At 46.2% G+C, this 19,763-nt stretch overlaps 1 protein-coding gene across 1 annotated transcript; it reads right to left on the bottom strand.

Moving 5' to 3' along the window:
* Window positions 1-10,720: 10,720 nt before the first annotated feature.
* LOC144133834 (xaa-Arg dipeptidase-like) lies at window positions 10,721-17,801 on the bottom strand. The gene is made up of 3 exons (XM_077666916.1): window positions 17,697-17,801; window positions 11,049-11,201; window positions 10,721-10,918 (listed from the first exon to the last, which is right to left on the bottom strand). The coding sequence occupies exons 1-3, from the start codon at window positions 17,799-17,801 to the stop codon at window positions 10,721-10,723; spliced, it is 456 nt and encodes a 151-aa protein (XP_077523042.1).
* Between the last annotated feature and the right edge of the window lie 1,962 nt (window positions 17,802-19,763).

The following is a 19,763-nucleotide window of genomic DNA, read 5'->3' as shown; positions in this document are numbered from 1 at the left end:
GAACGGTGTGTGATGCAAATTAACTTTCGGAAAGCAGTCTGTATGTCAAATACAAGATAAACAAAACATTGTCATATTCCTATGACGTTGGAGATAAGCATATTCATTGAATCTCGTCTGTGGACTACTTAGGCTTAACAATTAAAAATAACCTTAGTTGGAACGAGCACATTAAAAACATTTCTGCCAAAGCATTTTCTACAATCTGTTTCCTGCGCAGAAAACTAAGGAGTGCCCCGTCAAATGCAAAGATGGAAGCATACAGTACATTTGTTCGCCCAGTTCTCGAGTATGAATCCATTGTGAGGGATCCTTATTTCACTAAAGATAACACTAAGGTAGAGCGCGTTCTGCGTCTTCCTACCAGATTTATCTTATCCAATTATAAGATGCCCTCCTCAGTCACCAGCATGTTTAACAAGCTTAAACTAGAACGGATTCATGTACGACGACTTATTTGCAAGGCTGAAATTTCTCTCTTTCGTTTACTACAAGAAAACTGGCCCATAACGGGACCAGTGTGTTTTTTTACTAGCACTTAGGTACGTGAGGTGGAATCATTCTCTAATAATCAGGCCAAATTTTGCACGGACAACAGTATTTCAGAAATCATTATTCCCCCACAGGATCGAACACTGCAACTATCTCCCTTCCTCAGTAGTTCAATGTTCTTGCGTGAAAAAACTTCAAAGCGTCATAAAGTGAAAAAACTAACTGTAAGAGTTGTTATCGATGCACTGTAAAGCCCTCCTGCTTGAGCAGCACCAGCTGCCTACAGTATTTCTAAACAAATAAAAAATAACAATTCTGACCATCTTGCGGGCTTATGCTCAGCGCGATACGGGTATCGAACGCTTGGCCCCGAAAAAGTGTGTTAAACTAAAATTAAATGAGGGACCTTAAAAAAAGCAAGCCAAGACGCTAGCTAAGACATACCTCTTCTCAAAAATATTCGAATGGCCATCATTTGTGTCTGGCGAGCAAATCGCTTCTGGAGGCAGAGTATAGGGACTAACCAAAGAACGAAAGAGGGGATCCGGGTATTTCGGTTGCAAAAAAAAAATAAAATGCGGAGTATTTTTTGATAGAAGGTTTTTGAATTACATATCATCATCATGATCATTCTGACTACTCCCACTGAAGGAGAAAGGCCGCCCGGCCTCCCCAATTTCTTTTCAATTAACCCTGTCCTTCCAGTACCGGCTTCCCTATCCCCGCAGAGTTCGTTACCTCATCCGTCCACTTAACTTTCTCCCGCCCCCCGCTTCCCTTGTCTTGAAATCCGGTCTGCTACACTCAAGGACCATCAGTTATCTTGCTTTAACATTGCGTGCTCCGTCCAAGCCCATTTATTTCTCTTGATTTCAACAAGGATGTCGTTATCACGTTTTCGATCCCCGACCTACTCTGCCCTCTTCCTGTCCCTTAACATTACACCTATCATTTTTCTTTCCATAGTTCGCTGCGCTCTCGTTAAGCCAAATCCTTTTCGTTAGCCTCCATGTTTCAGCCCCGTAGGTGAGTACCGGTAAGATAGAGCTGTAGCATACTTTTCTCATGAGGAATATTGAAAATGCCATTCATTATCTGAGAAAACCTGAAAAATGCTCTCCTCCCAATTCTTTTCCTCCTAGTTACTTCCCTCTCGTGATTCGAATATTCGGTCTCTACCTGCCCTAAGTAGACGTGTTTTCTTCCCACTTCCAGCACCTCACTATGTGTTGTAAGCTGCTTTTCCGTTCCGGGACTGTTAAACATTAGTTTGGTTTTCTGCATATTAATTCTTAGACTCACAGCACTGCTCCACCTTTATAATTTCTTGATCATGTTTTGCAGTTGATCGCCTGAGTGACTTAGCAAACAGGCGGTGAACACCATTACATTTATTAATAGTATTACATATAGTATAGTAATAGCAGAATAGTGTTACATAAACTTTAAACTATGTCTGAGCAAAACATCTATGTTCAAAGCTATCCCAACGGGCTAAATAATTGAATACTTATAGAGCCCCGCGGCGGCAAAACGACGCGCGAGCTTCGAACTGACGTTCTAGTCTACAAGTTAGGAATTCCGAAATCACCCTGCGATCGCCGTCATTTTGCTGCCATTTGAAAGATCGACTCGTGCCCACACATTTGAAGCTTCCCATGGTGGCATCATGTCTGTGCAGCCAAAACTGTTAGCGTTTTTTCCGGATTTGATTTCCGGCGAATAAATAAGTAAGCCTATACCCGTTCATGATGTTAAAAACAGTTTCTTCCTTACGGGATTATTCTCTGGTTTACCTTTGACAACTGAAATGAGATTGGTATCAATTTATTCGCGAAAAGTAGAGCTGTGGGATGATGCTATTTTTACTGGCTGTTACATTGCGCAATAAATTAAATTAGTTGCTTTCCTAAATTATCAGCCGACCCGTTTTCTACGTTTTAATCATAAATTTTTACCAATGTCCTTTCCTTAAGGAAAGTTCAAAGGGGCTCTGAAACAAACACCTTCCGAGGAAAGCACATCAACTCGATGAATCACTGCATTGTGTTGTCATGAAAAGCTAAATCAAATACTACACTTCTACGCACAGCAGAGGACCGAAAATCACACGCGAAAGTTGGCGAGCCCTTCCCGGCGACGTTTTCACGCTCGCACCCCCCTCCGTCGCTCACATCTACGTAAACATGTTGAGAGGTGGCAACTGGTTAGATTCTTTCAGACGTCAGGCAGCTACCAAAGCCGCGGCCAATAAGCCGCGTAGCTCCGGCGGGTCAGGAAGGTCTCCCCCGGAGGAGGGGGCCGGCAAAATTTGACGAAAGTAGAGTGAAAAGCGCGAAGACAAGGTAATTCGAATTTTGACTACAGATAACTCAGCTTCTACAAAGCGCATTAGAAAATTTCTTGCTGCACAGTATTCGTGAAGAGTGTGCGTTAACATCCCAGGCCTATTGAATCTTTTAGAGCTCCTTTCAGAGACCCCTGAAAACAGCATCGCCGCACAAAATGAATCTTGCGTTATTCAGTTCTGTAGTTATTTTAATTTGTTTTACAAAATTTGTTGCCTAATTACTAGTAACGAAGCGCCAAAAGAGAATCTCAAAAGTTCTTTTAAATCTAATTATAATTGCTCTTTTCAAACTATAATTGCATATTTGGGCTCAACACAACAACACACAATTACAAAACGATATTACAACAATCCCACCATAAATAAAAAAATGGTTTAGGACCCTTATCCTTCTATAACTGGACACCTTGTCATTAGCAGTTTCCCAGGGCGAAGACGTGACGGCGGAAAATGAAATGCCGCCATATGCTTTATGTACACCTGTTGCCAGGCCTATGCTTCTCTTATGGATTACGGCCTCCTAGGCACTACTGTCTTCAGTCCACCACAGAATGTTTCGGTCAAGGTTGACGCAGGCTATGATGTATATTGCTCTGGAGAAAGTCCTTCAACCAGATTAGGTGGTATGAGCAAGCTAGGCAACAAAAGAACAAAAATTAATGACAGAGGTACCATATGGAACTAAAGGTAGCCTCGACTAGAGAATGAAGCGCAGGTGATATATTTTTATGGCGCAAGGGCTTCGGTTGCCAAAGAGCGCCATGGCACAAGGTGTTTTCAATTACTCAAGGTGGGCTGAAAGACCCTTTTCCCAACTGTTTCATCCTAAAGAAAGAAAGCGCAAGGCCAGGCGAAGGATTGTACCCATTGTATCACCGCTGGGTGCCCAGCGGCACTATGAATCGAACCCCGCACCTCCCGCGTGCGAGGCGGATGCTCAACCACAAGGCTATCGCTGCGGTAAAATGAAGTGCAGTTGCTGATAACCAAAGGGTTAAAAATGTAAAGAATTAATTTCGTGTGGCCATGTAACGCAAAGATAAAATCCCCGATTATCATTGTGATAACCCAAAGAACTCCAAGGCAAGGTAAATGTAACTTTGGGCAGTGAGATGTGAGGTGGAGAAATGTGATCGGTAAATCTGCTAGTACAGGGTGCCACGGCTGGGGCAGGAGAGGGCTAATTGGAGATTTGTGGGATGTGTCCTTATGCCGCAGCGAATACTACTTGGGTCACATTGACGATGACCTTTACAACGTGGGCATTGTGACCGACGAAAGACTAAAGTATTAAGCTATTTTCTGGCGATACATGAAACGCCCGAAGGGTGACAACAGCAGTGCCATCAAGGTGCAATCAGAGGCAGAAAGGATGCTGGTGTGCTGGAAAAAGTTTCTTCGGCGCAGTCATGCAAGGCAGCCACCTGAAATATCTAAAGGTATGTGGAAATATGCATGCTATCAGCTAGTAACATTACCAGGTGGCTGAGACCTGGAGGGCGCTAGAATAATTTCATGAATAACGTAAACGTCTGCTGCCGAATGCACGGCGAGTAATTTCACGTCACGATACACTGGTACAATATAGCGCATAAAAAAGTAAAGACGATACGTTCGCATAGGCAAAGGCCCCAAAATTTCAAGCCAGTGTATAACGAGTTTAAAAAACAATGTACAGTAACGTGAGTTCGGTAGTGCACATTAGAAGTCTCTATTGGTGAAATCAGCACCAGGAAAATTAATCGCGGATGTTATTTCCTACTGCTTACTGCGTGAACGTCTGGAACTATTTTTTGGGTGGAACATCGCTCGGAAAAACTATCATAATGCATTTCCTTCCGAACGGAATGAGGAATTGGAAGCATTACATAAAATACACGCCGAAGTCGTCCAACATAACTGCGAACGCAAGGAGAGTTAAGCAATCGCGCAAGTCAACTCGCCAAACTGGGCGCCCCACCGTTAATTCTCCAGTATGGCTTGCATTGCTGCTGGAGAAGGCTGTTGATGTTGATGTAGAAGAAGGATGATGTAGGATGCAACCGCAGTATTTAGGGCGTTCAATGCGTCCCAAGAAGACGCTGCACCGTGAGCAGTTCAGCCCCGCAAGCGTATGGCGAGCTGCGGAGATACAAAGTGCCGAAGATGAGTATCTTAGGCAAGAACGGGAACAGTAGGGTGAATTGCAAAGTTATAGAAAGCTTCTAATTCTCAGTGGAGTTCCATCCATACTCCTGATATATTCTTCGCATCCAGTGAGAGAGTGCTGTGGACTGTAGGGTAAAACCTTGATGTGATGCCATCGCATGCACCGTCGACCAAAGAATATCTATTCTATAGAGCGCTGGCTAAAGCACATAAACTTCCAATGACGGTTGCTTTACGTACGATTCCATCGCCTAACCAATAGTCGTTAAGAGCGGGACATGTGTTTATGGATTGGGAAATGTATTAGCAGCGATTTTAAATGACGCGTAGTGAATTTCTCTTTTTCTAGTTTACGCACATTGTTGGAGTGCAAAGAAGCAAAGTGGCATTATTTAAGTGTGCGCCAAAGCAATGAATAATGCGCCGGTCCTGATAGTGACACCGGCTCTATGTCTAAGGAAGCTTCTAGGATGCAGTAGAAAAAATGTTTTAATTATATGCTGTGGAAATTAATGTTCTTACAGGTGAGCATATATTACCACGTACAGATGCCCGCAAAAGTTTTCAGAACATAGAGATGTAAACAAAAACTTCGGCACAGACACTTAAGACTTTTACATGTGCAAATGCAAAAGCATTAAAGTGCTGAGTCATACTATTTTGCTGAATGATTGAGTCAGGAACAATGATTAGGACTATGAGGCATGACTAGGCATACTTTCTACAAATTCTACACCTTACATTACATTACTTGTCAGTGTTGAGTCATGCTAGGTTGTAAATGTAGGGATGAGTCATGTGCCATGACTATGACTACGTTCAATGGCTACGCTACTTCAAGAGTGCTTGTTCATGACAGTGATCAAGAGTGATGATTTTCATAGGTCATAGCATTTTGCATTTTATCGTTCATGACTACACATCTTCGGTTACATGTGTTTTGACATCGTACAGCGGCGTTATGACATCATTCTGATAATGATAATGATGAGAATGATAATGGCAGACTATCTGTACTGCCGCGAATGGCGATTAGAACACTGCGTCAAGAAAATGTACACCCTGTAACCTTAATGAGAACACAAAATATCCGACCATTTCACGAAATATAGATACAGTAATTATCTGCGTACATACTTTCTGAAGTATCAAGCTATCAGTCGATTTGTTAACGTTTATTTAGAGATACGGGTCACAATTTGCCTAGGACTTTCATTGTCATAGAAAAGCCAAGGACAAATTACGCTAAATAGACAATTGATCATCAAATTATCAAATTATGTAATAATTATCCAGACATTCTCGTACTCGCAAAATCATCTAGAAGTCTAAAAACTTCCACACTCAGAATGCAACTTCTGTTCACTTCAATTAGAAGGAAAAATACTTGCGAATAAAGTTTTCTAATTGTAAAGTTGTTGTGTTTTGATTTCTATATTTTTGTACAAAATGTTAACAAAAACATGCGTTTCACTTTTTTCTTCAACTTGTCACATGCTTCATGCGCATTTTTATACGGTGATGGTTATTATGTCCAATTGTATATGTACTGTCTACATGTATTTTGTAACCGCTGCTGTTGCACCCAGTGGGGACAGGGCCTCGTCAGGAGACTAATTACCTCGTTTTGTCCTGCCCCACGGGCAGTGCCAGGTATTGCCCATTCAGTAAGTAAATAAATAAATAAATAAATAAATCCGAGTTTCGTGCCATTTATGGCGGCGCGCGGCTTTTGTGCTAACGGTAGATTTTTTGCATTTTCATTAAAACTGCCAGGCGATATGCAATCAGATGCAACAAACTTGAGACCGTTGGGTACTTGCCGCGATTCCGTTTCGCGTCTTCTACGCCTTGCTTATAATTCGGCTGCTCCTAGCGCTGCATCTTCGAGTATTTTCCGCTTCGACTTCTCTAACCCTGAGTTCTGGTGGTCCTAGGATAGTCCGCACATGTCTCCGAACAGAATCACGTCCATGCCGCCAAACGGCACCAAACAGTTGTCTATGGCCCGCAAACATTTGTCGATGCAATCGAGCATTTTGGCGAACATCATGTTGAGCTCATCGATGACGACGGATTTCAGCTGCGGAACGCAGCCACAAATGTGTTTAGGTCACTGGCGTTTTTACAACGGTCCAGTCATGGTGGGCTTGAACATAGAGTGCGCGGTCACTATATCCAATGTGACGAAAGATTTACCCGTGGGCGAACACGCAACTTATGCTTTGGCAATCTACCCGCCGCTACTGCCTCCACCTTTGTAGTACTTCCTGTAGACACCCAAGACACAAATCCTTCCTCCCACCTACCATTTCTGGCAGCAGCATGGATGAACACTTGCAGTGGCTCGATGCCGCAGCTCGCCCATCAATAAATGCGCGGCACGCCAGTATTGGGCGCTTTCCTCACGCTATAGTGCCAGCGCGCACTCCAGGTGGTCACCTACGTCCTTAGAAGGCTTTCAGCGAACCACAACGACTTCGGCTAGAGGGTTCATAGTCCTCGGGCAATAAAAGCCTAATTTCCAGGCACTCCAAGCACGCGGCCGCGAAATAGAGGGTGCTCTTTGCTTTTTCCCACGCGACCAAGGCAGAGCCTGTAGACAGCGAGGAAATTCAGGCTTTTCGCAATTGCGTCGAAAAGCTTTCTGGTTGCCTGTACATGGAGCTAACATTATGCAGGCTGCTAAACGAAAGAATTGTATGTATGTATGTATGTATGTATGTATGTATGTATGTATGTATGTATGTATGTATGTATGTATGTATGTATGTATGTATGTATGTATGTATGTATGTATGTATGTATGTATGTATGTATGTATGTATGTATGTATGTATGTATGTATGTATGTATGTATGTATGTATGTATGTATGTATGTATGTATGTATGTATGTATGTATGTATGTATGTATGTATGTATGTATGTATGTATGTATGTATGTATGTATGTATGTATGTATGTATGTATGTATGTATGTATGTATGTATGTATTATCAGGAATTGACGCCGGCTGGTATTAGGATTGGCGCCAGCAGGTCTCGAGGATTGCCACCAAGACAGAATCTCTCGCCAGGTGTCTGTGGGGTGTATTTACCGCGCTCGCCCGTTCGTTGCTGCGTGGGACAAGCGGGGAGCAGGGTTCTGCGAAAATCCCTTTAAGGAGTCGCTGTCGCCGTCAGCGAAGTGGTTCCGGCTGTCTTCCGATTTTGCCCGACGTCTACCGATCGGATCGCTACAGTGGCTCATATGCAGGCTTTGCAGGCCATGACCAATGGCAGAACCACTGGGGATTATCTCCCGACGGGGCGCTCAGGTTTTGCACCTCGGCTTCTTCGGTGTTCACCGACCGGCGGAGAGCGGGCCGACCACCTGACGTCTCCTGCCAACCCGGCGGTGTCCTGGCCGCATACCCCTCTTCCTGGGGCTCAGCTTATGCCAGGGGCGTGTCCATGTGTGCGGATGTGTCTGTGTGTAGCCTTGTTTACATGAGCCCGACAGCGGCGGGTCGAGTAGGGCCGCGCCAGATGTCGGGCTGACCACCCGACGCGACAGCGTTTATATGAACCCATTTTCTGTCGGGCAGAGATCGCCGCTACCCCTAGCGTCGAGCAAGCAAACCACGCGCGGATGCTAGAAGAAGAGGAGGAGCGCCCAGGCTTGCGCAGCGCCGCCATACCAGAGAGGAGGCAGGAGAGGAGGATCTAAGCCGATGCGGCAGCGTATACATGGTCCTTTCAACCGGTTCTGGCCAACGCCGGGACGAGTCAACCCACCCCCTGCAGCCGGGCTGGCCCAGCTCGACTCGACGACCACTTACTCGACCCCCTAGCGTATACATGAGCCCGACAACCGGTTTTCTACCCGACAGCCGACTTAACCCGACTTTTGTCGGGCTCATGTAAACCCCCAGTGTGATAGTGAGTTTTGGCCGCACCCATCACAGTGAGGGCGTCCCCTACCTGGGGAATGTAGCGAAGACGCAGTGTATATAGCTGGACTGCAGATGCAGTTGAGGCAGCTCACTTCTGAACTCAAATGCATGTAAATATGTAAAATAAAACAAGTCTTCTATCTCCACTAACGAACCCTTCACTCAGCGGCACTCCTCTCCGGGACGGAGCGGGCGTCATCTTGACCGAGGTTGTGTCGAGGAGCGACTCCGATCCGGACCTTCAACAGTATGTATGTATGTATGTATGTATGTATGTATGTATGTATGTATGTATGTATGTATGTATGTATGTATGTATGTATGTATGTATGTATGTATGTATGTATGTATGTATGTATGTATGTATGTATGTATGTATGTATGTATGTATGTATGTATGTATGTATGTATGTATGTATGTATGTATGTATGTATGTATGTATGTATGTATGTATGTATGTATGTATGTATGTATGTATGTATGTATGTATGTATGTATGTATGTATGTATGTATGTATGTATGTATGTATGTATGTATGTATGTATGTATGTATGTATGTATGTATGTATGTATGTATGTAAACGAAATAATTGCTTTTTAGCCTTTTTTGTTCTGAACAATATTTTGGGCTGTCAAGAGGTATTGCCTCCAATAAAACTGAGCCCAACCTCGGTAGAGTGAAGGAAACACTAGCAGACCGACAGTGCTAAGTTACAAATGAGAAATATTATCAGCTTCTTTATATTTCATACATAAAAAAGCGATGAAGCAAGGCTGAATGGTGGGATTGTTGGAATGGCATGATGACCGGGATCTTTCGCAGCCAAAAAAAAAGGATACACACAAGAGAGAACAACAGATTTAGCCCTTTGTGGGCATGTCTTTTTGCCTCGCAAAAATCCTTTCAGGAAAAGAAAAGAAACACCAAAGCATAGCTAACAGCATAACAAAGAGCAAACCTGGAGATTCTACTGCCCGTGTTGAACCGCAGAGTCTTGATGATTAGGAATTTTTATAGCGCAAGGGCGTCTATGGCCAAAGGGCGCCATGACTCAAGGTATTCTCAACTTCTCGAGGTGGGATGAATGCCCTATTACTCATGCATTTTACGCTAAAAAAGCCAAGCAGAACACAGCGGAAAGTTTGCACCTATTGTGTCACCGATGGGCACCCCGCGGCACTGGGGATCGAACCCCAGATATCCCGCATGCGATCCGGATGCTCAGCCACTTTGCCACCGCTGCGGTAGCCATAATGCCTTCCTGAAACCAAGACGGACCACCACCAGGCCAGAACTGAAAGTATTAAATGGTCATTGAAAGAAGCCGCCAATGTCAGTGCTACCTGCACATGCATCTTCGTTCGCTTCAGAAGATCATTCCACCTCTCAGGTGCGCATAACCCATATCTATTATTAGTACCAGCGCACTTATCTGCCCGCTTTTGGCGCTGTAGCTGTGATCGCCCAGCGTATACCTCGGTTTCGAGGTTGCTGTCGAGCTTACGGTATTACCATATAGTTTTTAAGCCAGAATTTGTGTCGATACATCTTTTCATTCTAATAGACATTGATAGACGATGATTTGCGCCCTGACTAAAGAAAGACTGCGGCATAGATTATAACTCCATGATGCACATACTGCTGCACACTCCTTGAGCCACAACTCCGCGGCTGAGACCGCATGATGAGATAGCGCTGTAGAATTCTTTCTGCAATGCGGTGATGCGAGGCTGGCGGTTGTAACAGTAGCGCCAATATCCCAAAGACGGCGCCGATACAACCCTCCATGCATTATCGATGAATCCTCCCCAACCGTCCCTCTAACCCGTAAATGCTGTCCTGTTGTGACGATGCTAAAGCCAGCGTCAGGGCATCCGCCAGCGACGGGTGCGACATGTGTGCCGCATCGATGCCATGGAGTGCGCCTCTGCTGAGGAGCAGTTCTTTGCCGCCAAGGCTCGCCTCTGTTGACGTGCCCAGGACGATGACCTGATCGATTAAGGCATGGCTTGGAAAAAAAATTGACAAGTGTATGCGTAGTGCGAGCCATGATTTTGTAAAGGCAAAACGTTTTGTGCAAGCTCTCAACGTATTCCACCCGACCCTCTTAGTTTCTCACCTTGCCGCAGATGTCGCTGTGAGTCTTCATGCCTTCCTGCACGGCGAGTGCAGCGCCGATGGACACTTCGGCGATCAGGTTCTGCCCGCAAGCATCGCCGATGTCTGGCAGGGCATCGAACTCGCAGAGCAAGGACACACATGGACCATCAGAAGGTTACCATATTTAGGCGCGTCCAAGATATCTCACACAATTATTCAGGCACCTCGTTTCATTTAGTCGAGCACTCAGAAATGCATTTATCTAACTTTGCTCGAAGATCGCACATGAATGGAACGCTTTGCACAAGGCACCTGAATTTTTTTTATTGTGCTATTCTGCGCCATCTTTAGTTCCCCTGTTCTTCACAACCATCTATGTTGTGGTTGAACTAATCTAACCTACTTAGAACATATGATCTGTCCGCTAATTAGCGCGCGATAATTATAATGGTGCTCTCCACGAGCACTCAGACTAGCTTGCACTTCTTTTCTCAGTTCATGTGCGACAAGCAAACGCACGGTAACAATTAGAAAGAGCGCAAGTTATGTGCAGGGTTATACACACTAAACACGAATGACACGAGATGGGAGGTTTATAGGTGTTCGTCAGCTTTAAAACTACGCATCGGCAGACGCGAACACCGGTAAAACGGAGCGCATGGTATAATAAACACCAAAGTAACACCAGCTAGAACTGACGGCGTGCTAACGAGGTCCGCAATCGTTCATCAGCCGTCTCTAACGGAGTGGTCGCCATTCCGAACTTTCCGAAAGGTATAAAAAACATCATACGGCAACTGAGACGGAGCGAGGTCGAATTGCTGCTGCTGCTGTTCAAAAGAACGTGCCAGTGGAACTGCGTACCTTTATCTGTTTCGCTTAGTTCCGGAACGAAGCGGCAAGTTTTGATTTCGGTCGAGATGCAATCGACAGCAGGCGGTGCAAAGGATCAGAAGACGGCGAGAGAGTCGCGAGTGTGGACGCTGGGACTGCGAGCGACGTAGGCGCTAGGCCTAGCAACGCCAGCGGGGCCGTCTCGGATTGCGTCGCAGAATTGAGCACGGCGGGTTGTCTGGAGCCTCTCTTGGAACTGATATCGTGAGCGGGAGACTTCGTGCTTGACACTGCTGCTTTTCGATGCGCGACGGAGAAAGGAAAGATGTATGCTTAACCTAGTTCACTGAAGTGGATATCATAAACGACGGCTGAGCTCGCCCCTCGCTCTGGTTTACGAATGGCGGCATGGCGCCGTTGTTAGCGAATTGAGACAAGCGCTGGCGTTGACGCGCCCTTGGCTAGCGGGAGAGAAATTTCTACCTCGACACTGCTGCCCGCAAGGATATTCTTGAATCCCTACCCTCTCACAACCGTCTCGCCTTCATGGTAAGTGATTTTGCGTCTTAAATATCGTTGTGCGATAAAGACGTGAGCAGGTTTGTGTGGAGCGCTGGAGCAATCTGCTGCGGAATGGAGCAAAACATTAGCGCAGTTTTCTTAACGGCGCGCTGCCAGTGTATGGGTTGTTTTATATGACTATGCGCCAGCGCTTGAGCGCCTGCATTGTCAGTCAATCCCACTGCCTGCGTTATAAGTTCGCCTTCATTCCGCAAAGCACCGCACGAGCGCTCTGTAAAAGTCTGCTTACGTCTGCACTGATGTACACCTTGCAAGCGGCTGTAGGTTTTCGGCATTTTTATTTTAGTGCTCTCCGATGCATTTGTGTCATTTTAGTTTGGATATGCCATGGTCCTCCACAAAAAGACTAACTTTGCTTATCGTGCGCGTCGCAGCAAATAAATGTGCTCAAAGCTTCTGAAGTGCATACTTGTATTCTGCCGTCATAGATTCGGCCGCCACATTTAGAATTACAATCTGATTATTTATTGCTTTCAGCGCAATGGCGCAATCTCCTTGTCACTGAAACACAACTGAAGGCGAGAAAGCAGCAGCTGCCAGTTCTAGCCTTATTTTCTGCGGTTCGTTGCGGCATAAATTCGATGGGTGCAGTATAAACGTGCTGTCACTATTTGTGAAAATATAACAGCTGCTTTAATTTCAAAACATCACATACTTCATTGTCTTGTTCATCTATCTATCAGTATTGGAGTCAGTAATTCGAACGGCATACATTTTATTCATAATGATTTGTTTGGTATCAGACCTGTCTGGACATTGTTCTATTCAGGTTGTAATCTTTGAAGAACTCCAAAGTTGCATCAGTTTAATCTACAAGCAGTACCATACAGCTCAGAGTTAAGTCGATGACTACCTTTTCGGCGCAGAATTTACTCAAATTTAGGCATTGATGTCACGAGCTTTAGCAAAGCTAGGGTTTTGTGATTATTTATTTTAGAATGGGGCTGGCACAAAGCCCTGGTGTTTCGCTATCTTGCAAAGGGGTGGAATGCAAACAGTGACAGGAGCTGCTGACCCGCAAGGAATTTTCTTTAAAATTCAGGCGTAGTTACTTGTAAAATTAAAAAAAACAGGCAATAGTAGGAGTAAAGAGCCAGTGTAACTGCTGCAACTATGCCCAGTTCTGAAAATAGATTACTTTCATGGACTAAACCAGACACAACGTACTGAAAAGCTGCTATTTTGGGATTTGCATTGCTACTGTCTCATTTTCACGCGTGTTCACTACCACTCTTTTCAAATAACCAATAATCCAATGTTGAGACGGTTGTGGTTTCTGTAGACTTGCACGAAACTATAGAGAGGCGATCACCATTGTTTGCTTTTTCGACTGTGGTTTTGTCAATTTGTTGACAAATGGTAATGAGGTCTGGATACGGTGTAGCAATTTTTTATTTTCAGTTGGAAAAGAGTGCTTTGAGTTGTAGTTTTCGATGGCATTCAATCATTGTGGAGTGCTACTTCAGAAGCGGTGTATTATGGCGAAATACACTTTGAACAACACCATAGCAGTTGTGTATTTCTATGTCTTCATTATACACACGCAAATATGATTCATGGGCAGTACGGATTTCTGCTTCCCGGGCTGTTATAGGTGGTGAAAATGTGAATCCCTGGAGAACATTTGCTTCCTCGATGCTCAGAAAAAATTCCTGTAGTCGCCATATGTATCAAATGTCACGGATAAAGCAAGAATGGTAACTTTCGTTTGGAGCTGTACCTTTCGAATCACACTTTACTTTGTATCGCACTCCCTTATGAGCAGTGGCTCACCATTGTTTGCAGGGGGTTGAAAAGGACCTGAAGCATCAGGCGGTGATCTCGAAAGCGGTGTTGCAGCTTGCAGATGGAGTTTCGTGTTTTCCACAGCACCTGGGTCTGCACTCTCCCCAGTAGGCAGTTGGCACGACTGCTGCTTCCTCTCCTTCAGACACTCCTCTGGAACAGGCACCAGATTGGATGCATTCCATGTCCGGCCATCCTCCAGTCGGAAAGGACTCGGACCCAGCTGCTTCCTTATTCGCAAGGGCTTGGAGTAGGATAGCCCTGCCTTTCCAGTACGCGCTGAGTTACGGACTCGCACATAACTTCCCACCCGGAACTTCGCAGCCTTCGCCGCACTCCTCTCATCAGTATATGTCTTTATCGAAGTCTGCTTTTCCCGAACACGGACACGCAGCCGGCGCATAGCCAAGACGGGCTGTTGGAAGAACTCCCTGGAAGTTATGCCCGCAATGTCGAGGCGAGGTCCGGCCGGCGGCGATGAAGTAACACAGCTGGCGAGACTCCTGTAGTAGCGTGCGGGTTCGCCCGGTACACTGCCAAATACTCCACTACAGTTTACGGGATGCATTGGCATTCCAAGACAGAAAGTTGAATGAAGTCCTTCAAGCTTCTTTTAAACCTCTCTAATAAGCCATCAGCTTGGGAGTAATACACTGAGGAGACACAATGTTTGATGCCCCTGTCCTTCAGGATATTTTCGAACACTTGAGACTTAAACTGGGGTCTATTGTCCGATACAAGTTCTTCCGGATTACCCTCACGACTGAAGACACAACACAAAAAGTCAATGACGACTTCAGACGTCACTGTATTGGTTAAGTAAACTTCTGGCCACTTGGAATGATAACCTATGAGAGTTATTATGAACTTCGGGGTGAACTGCTGGAATTTCAAGGGACCTACTAAGTCAATAGCCACCCTTTGCCATGGCAGCTCCGGAAGCGCAACAGGCTGCAGGGGCGCATTAACCGGTTTTGCCGACTTATCAGCTGCTTGGCAAAAATGGCAGCTTCTCACTGCATGTTCCACCTCCTTGTCAATTCTTGGCCACCAGAATTTCTCTGAAAGCCTTTGCTTCGTTCTCGTTATGCCGGGGTGCGTGTCATGTGGGAACAACATTAACTCGGATGTCAAGGTCTCGGGCACAACACTTCTCTCCTCTCTGAAGTCAAAGTTGTCTATTACCAAGAGCTCCTTCTTCACCTCATGGTAGGGCATTAGCTTAGGGCCTAACAGCTTTTTGGCAGGCCATCCTGGTGCAATGTATTCGCACACAGCTTGTAAGGTAGCATCCTGAGCAGTAGCTGTTTGGAGCTGTTCTTTGGTGATACAAGACAGTACCACAAACACCACTTCGTCGTCCAACTCAGGCTCAGGTGCAGGCGTGACTGCTAACCTGGGCTAGGCATCAGCAACTACGTTATCACTTTCCTTGTGATACACGATGTCAAAGTTGTAGTACAGAAGTCTGGCAGACCACCTTGCAATCCGTAGCCGCCTCCTACCAGAACTTCCTGACGACAGCTATGTCACCAATGCCTGATGATCAGTTCGGAGAAGAAACCGTCGTCCCCACAAGAACATGCCAATGTTCGCACGAAAAGAGACATGCAAGGGCCTATTTTTCTCCTGCGGAGTACTTGCGTTCAGTAGCTGTCAATGATCTGGATGCAAAGGCTCAGTTAGCAACTCGTTCCCGGCCTGCTGCTGCAGCACAGCTCCGAGCCGTGTCGGATGCTTCGGTAGACACCACCACTGGCAAGTCTGGATAAAACATATGGATGGCACTGCATGACGATAAGGCTGATTTGAGTGCATCAAAGCTATGCTGCGCTGCTTCTTCCCAAACGAATGCTTGCTCTCTGCGCAAGGGTTTTCTCATTGGCTCCACTACGTCCGCATAATGTGGCACTCAACGAGAATAGTAACCGGCGAGTACCAAGAACGACCGTAATGCTTTCTCGTCTTTTGACATCACTGCCCGAGCGACTGCTTCCACCTTCGAATGCATAGGTGCATGCCCTCACTGCTGACTTCATGTCCCAAAAAGGATATCTTGTCGACATCAAAAACATATTTTTCGTTCAATGTCAGGCCCGCTTTAGAGATCCTTCTCAGAACTTCTCGCACGTTCTCGTCATGCTCGCGAGCAGTCTTGCCCCAGACTATGACATCGTCGATGTAGCAAAGTACCCCTTGGCACCCTTTAAGTATAGTTTACATCAACTTCTGAAAAGCTGCAGGTGCAGATGCAAGGCCAAAGCACACTCTCCTAAACCTGAATAAGCCTTCGTGCGCTACGAATGTGAGCTCGCGGCTCTCACTTGTCAGTTCCAACTGGTGGTACGGTGATTTCAAATCCAGTTACGAAGATCTGGTTGCACCTACCAGCTGATGCAGCACTTCCTCTGTGTAGGGGAGGGGGAACTCATCCACTACGATGGTCTTGTTAACCTCTCGCAGGTCAACACAAAGGCGTATAGTCCCATTAGGTTTCTGCACAACGACTATAGCAGGCACCCATTCAGATGCATCCACTCGTTCTATGATGCCTGACAGTTCCAGTTGGTGAAACTCAGCAGACACACGTTCACGCAGGGAAAGCGGCAATCTTCGCAGTTTGGCAGCCACAGGCTTCACCGAAGGACGAACTTTTACTTGGTGCACGAAACCTTTGGCCAGGCCAAGTTCATCGGAGAGCAGGTAAGAAAACTCACCACGCAAGCGGGCTGTCAGCAGCGAAGAAGACTGCGACTCTGTTTGTAGACAAGACAGTGTATCCCCTTCATGCAAAGTTGGAGATTCTGAATTTGATTAAGTAGCAGAAGCTATGTACAACGCTCTACGACGTGAAAAAGAACGGGAGTACAAACTTGCTCGTAGGCTACAATCACCAGAAAGCAACCCTTCACCGCAATCAGTTGCTTTGAGTAGTCCACCAGCCTCACTTTTGCATCTGTGAGTAAACAGCTGGAGATGTGTTCTTTAAAACTTGCTTCACTCAGCAGGGAGACACACGACCCAATGTCTATGAGGAGGATCAGTGTAATATTATTCACATCAACATCGATGTAAATACCTTTCCCGCGCATGCCTTCAGCACTGAGGTCGAGAACGAAGATTGCATTCGTCGCTTCCGACTTGGTCTTGCTTTCCTGGTTGGCGAGAGACTCGGACTTGCCTCTTGATCGGCATGCAGACGCAAAGTGCCCGACTTTGTCGCAGTTGCGACATCTAGCCTTCTTTGCTCGGCATTCTCTTGCACTGGCACGATGACTGGTAGACCCGCAACGGTAGCACGCCGAAAAGGGACTAGTGCTCCCACGTTCCGACTTGTCAACTCTTCTCTGCACGACCGAATTAGCTGACAGCTCCTTTAGATCATGGCGTGTCTGCTCGATGTGTTTGCTAAGATCCACAGCTCTGCTCAGCGTTAGGCTCGTTCCTTCGAAAAGTAGACGCTCACGTATTTGTTGTGACGTTGCTCCTTGAAGTAGCTGTTCTCGTACGTCCTTCTCGATTTGGTCACCGAAGTCGCAGCTTGCGGCGAGCTCACGTAGTGCAGCGGCATATGCTTCGAAGGCCTCGCCCGGCGGTTGACGACGCAGCCGAAAGCGGTGTCGCTCAATCAGTTCGTTGACGCTTGTAGCGAAATGCTTCTCAAGCCGTGCAAGTTCCTCGTCGAAAACATCGGTGTCGGGCTCGGTCTTGACATTCACGTTGATGAGCTCCAATGCAGTAAGTAGCGCCAAACTGTAATATATTCCCTGTCCCTTCAAGCCTAGTGCATTCAGTAGGATAGCTTTTCTGCGTCGATGCATGAGGTCCTCACCACCGATTTCCTCTAAATAGTAGAGGAACGCAAGCTTCCACTGCTTCCATGGCGCTGAAGCAGGACCCGGTGTAGCAAGAAATTGAGACGGCGGTGGGTTGCAATTGAAAAAGGCAGCGATGGCTTACCGGCATAGAGCAAAACGCAGGCGTCAACAAAACAGGGCGACACTGGCACTGCCAGCGCTGCGAGGCCTAACTTGCCGGCGCAGTCGACATCGACGAAGAACGCTGGGGTGGACGACGCAGTTCGAGCTCGCATCCTTGAGGTTGACTAAGCTTCGGGGCGATGCTGGCAGGCGTGTGCCGTACACAGTTTTACCTCGTCGCCATTTTATGTTGTATCGCGGCCCGAAGGAAAAGGGCGCGAAAATAAGAGATGACACCGGGCAGGGAGCCCAACCTCCGGTAACGGCGAACAAAACCAGAGAGCGTTTATTTGAGTTGAGCGGCTTATATACCCTCCGCTATGGGAGCCCACAACGTTATTTGCACAGAAATGAGTTCAACAGTTGCCAACATGCAGCACTGAAAAAGCTATACCTGGGAACACCACAGTGGTCACTACCTAGACTTCTGGAAGCATGCTCATTGCCTCTAATCTAGGCTTATTACCACTAATATATTATAAAACTTATATGACATAAGTGCATAATCTATGGTCGAATGCAGACTCCCTGCCTCCCATGTTATGAGCCCTTCACACTTCTCGGTACTGTTGCATACAACTAAATCATGCCTCTCACACATATTCGGTCGCATGCTTCCTGTCGAATCTGTGTACCTATCCTGGTCTTCTATGTGTGCATTCATGTCGCCTAATATAATCATCTCGCCCTGTCCTCCTAGCTCATCAATGTCGCTTGCAATACATTCTACCATTTTCCTGTTTTCTTCTTTGGCATTAGGTCCTGTCCACAGGTATACAAAGCCAAGGAATGCTTGCACCCCTGCTACATTTTCTTTAAGCCATAAATGTTCCTTGCATCCCAGCTTAACCCTTTGAAAATTCATACTTTTATGAATGAATGCCCCATTTCCATCCCATTTCTTCTGCCCTTTGTTCTATTGCAATACTCCCATGCGTAGTCTGGGTTACAGAGGGGTTGCTCCAAGTCTCTAAGATGTGTTTCCATTAAACCATATACCATTAATTCCTCCTGCCTTAACTGTTCTTCCATTTCCTCCCATTTCAGCCTATTCCTGCCACCTTGCATGTTAATGTAACCTATATCTGGATTAACTTGGCCCTGGCGCGTGTGCCTATTTCTTCTCCAATGCTTCTATCATTTCTTTGAACTTGGTTCTTCCTTCTCTACACTTGTTCCCTCAGAGCTCTGGGTCCCCCAAACAAAGCTGTTGCCTGGCGACCTATCCTACTGACTACCCTCTTGCCAGTGACACCACTGTAGTGAATGCCATCCTGTGTAAAAAGGTGGGAGCTGACCTCGTACACGTCCCTGTTCACTTCCATTACCCAGTGTCCTAGTCGTCGACTCATTAACCTAATTACACGGTTAGCCTCAACGACCCTCCTTACGGTTCCGCTATGCTCCTTCTGGACCACTGGGATTGTGCATATGAACACATGCACATTCTCGGAGGCCTCTCTAAGCCTACGCGCCCAACTTCTAACTACTTCCCCAGGTTCTGACTCCTACCCTTCAGCACATCGTTGAGACCAGCATGGTCAACGACAAGG

The sequence above is a fragment of the Amblyomma americanum genome, chromosome 5, assembly GCF_052857255.1.
Source record: "Amblyomma americanum isolate KBUSLIRL-KWMA chromosome 5, ASM5285725v1, whole genome shotgun sequence".
In the NCBI taxonomy this organism is placed as follows: domain Eukaryota; kingdom Metazoa; phylum Arthropoda; class Arachnida; order Ixodida; family Ixodidae; genus Amblyomma; species Amblyomma americanum.
This window is presented reverse-complemented; position numbering and strand designations above follow the sequence as displayed.

Bases quoted from the DNA above. Each gene is read 5' to 3' on its own strand.
- LOC144133834 (XM_077666916.1), bottom strand. From the start codon at position 17,801: ATGCCGCTGCACTACGTGAGCTCGCCGCAAGCTGCGACTTCGGTGACC. The intron at 11,202-17,696 runs GTGAGCGTCTAC...ATATGGTAACCT, and splicing joins AGCAACGTCACAACAAATAC to TCTGATGGTCCATGTGTGTC. The intron at 10,919-11,048 runs GTGAGAAACTAA...TTAATCGATCAG, and splicing joins ACAGCGACATCTGCGGCAAG to GTCATCGTCCTGGGCACGTC.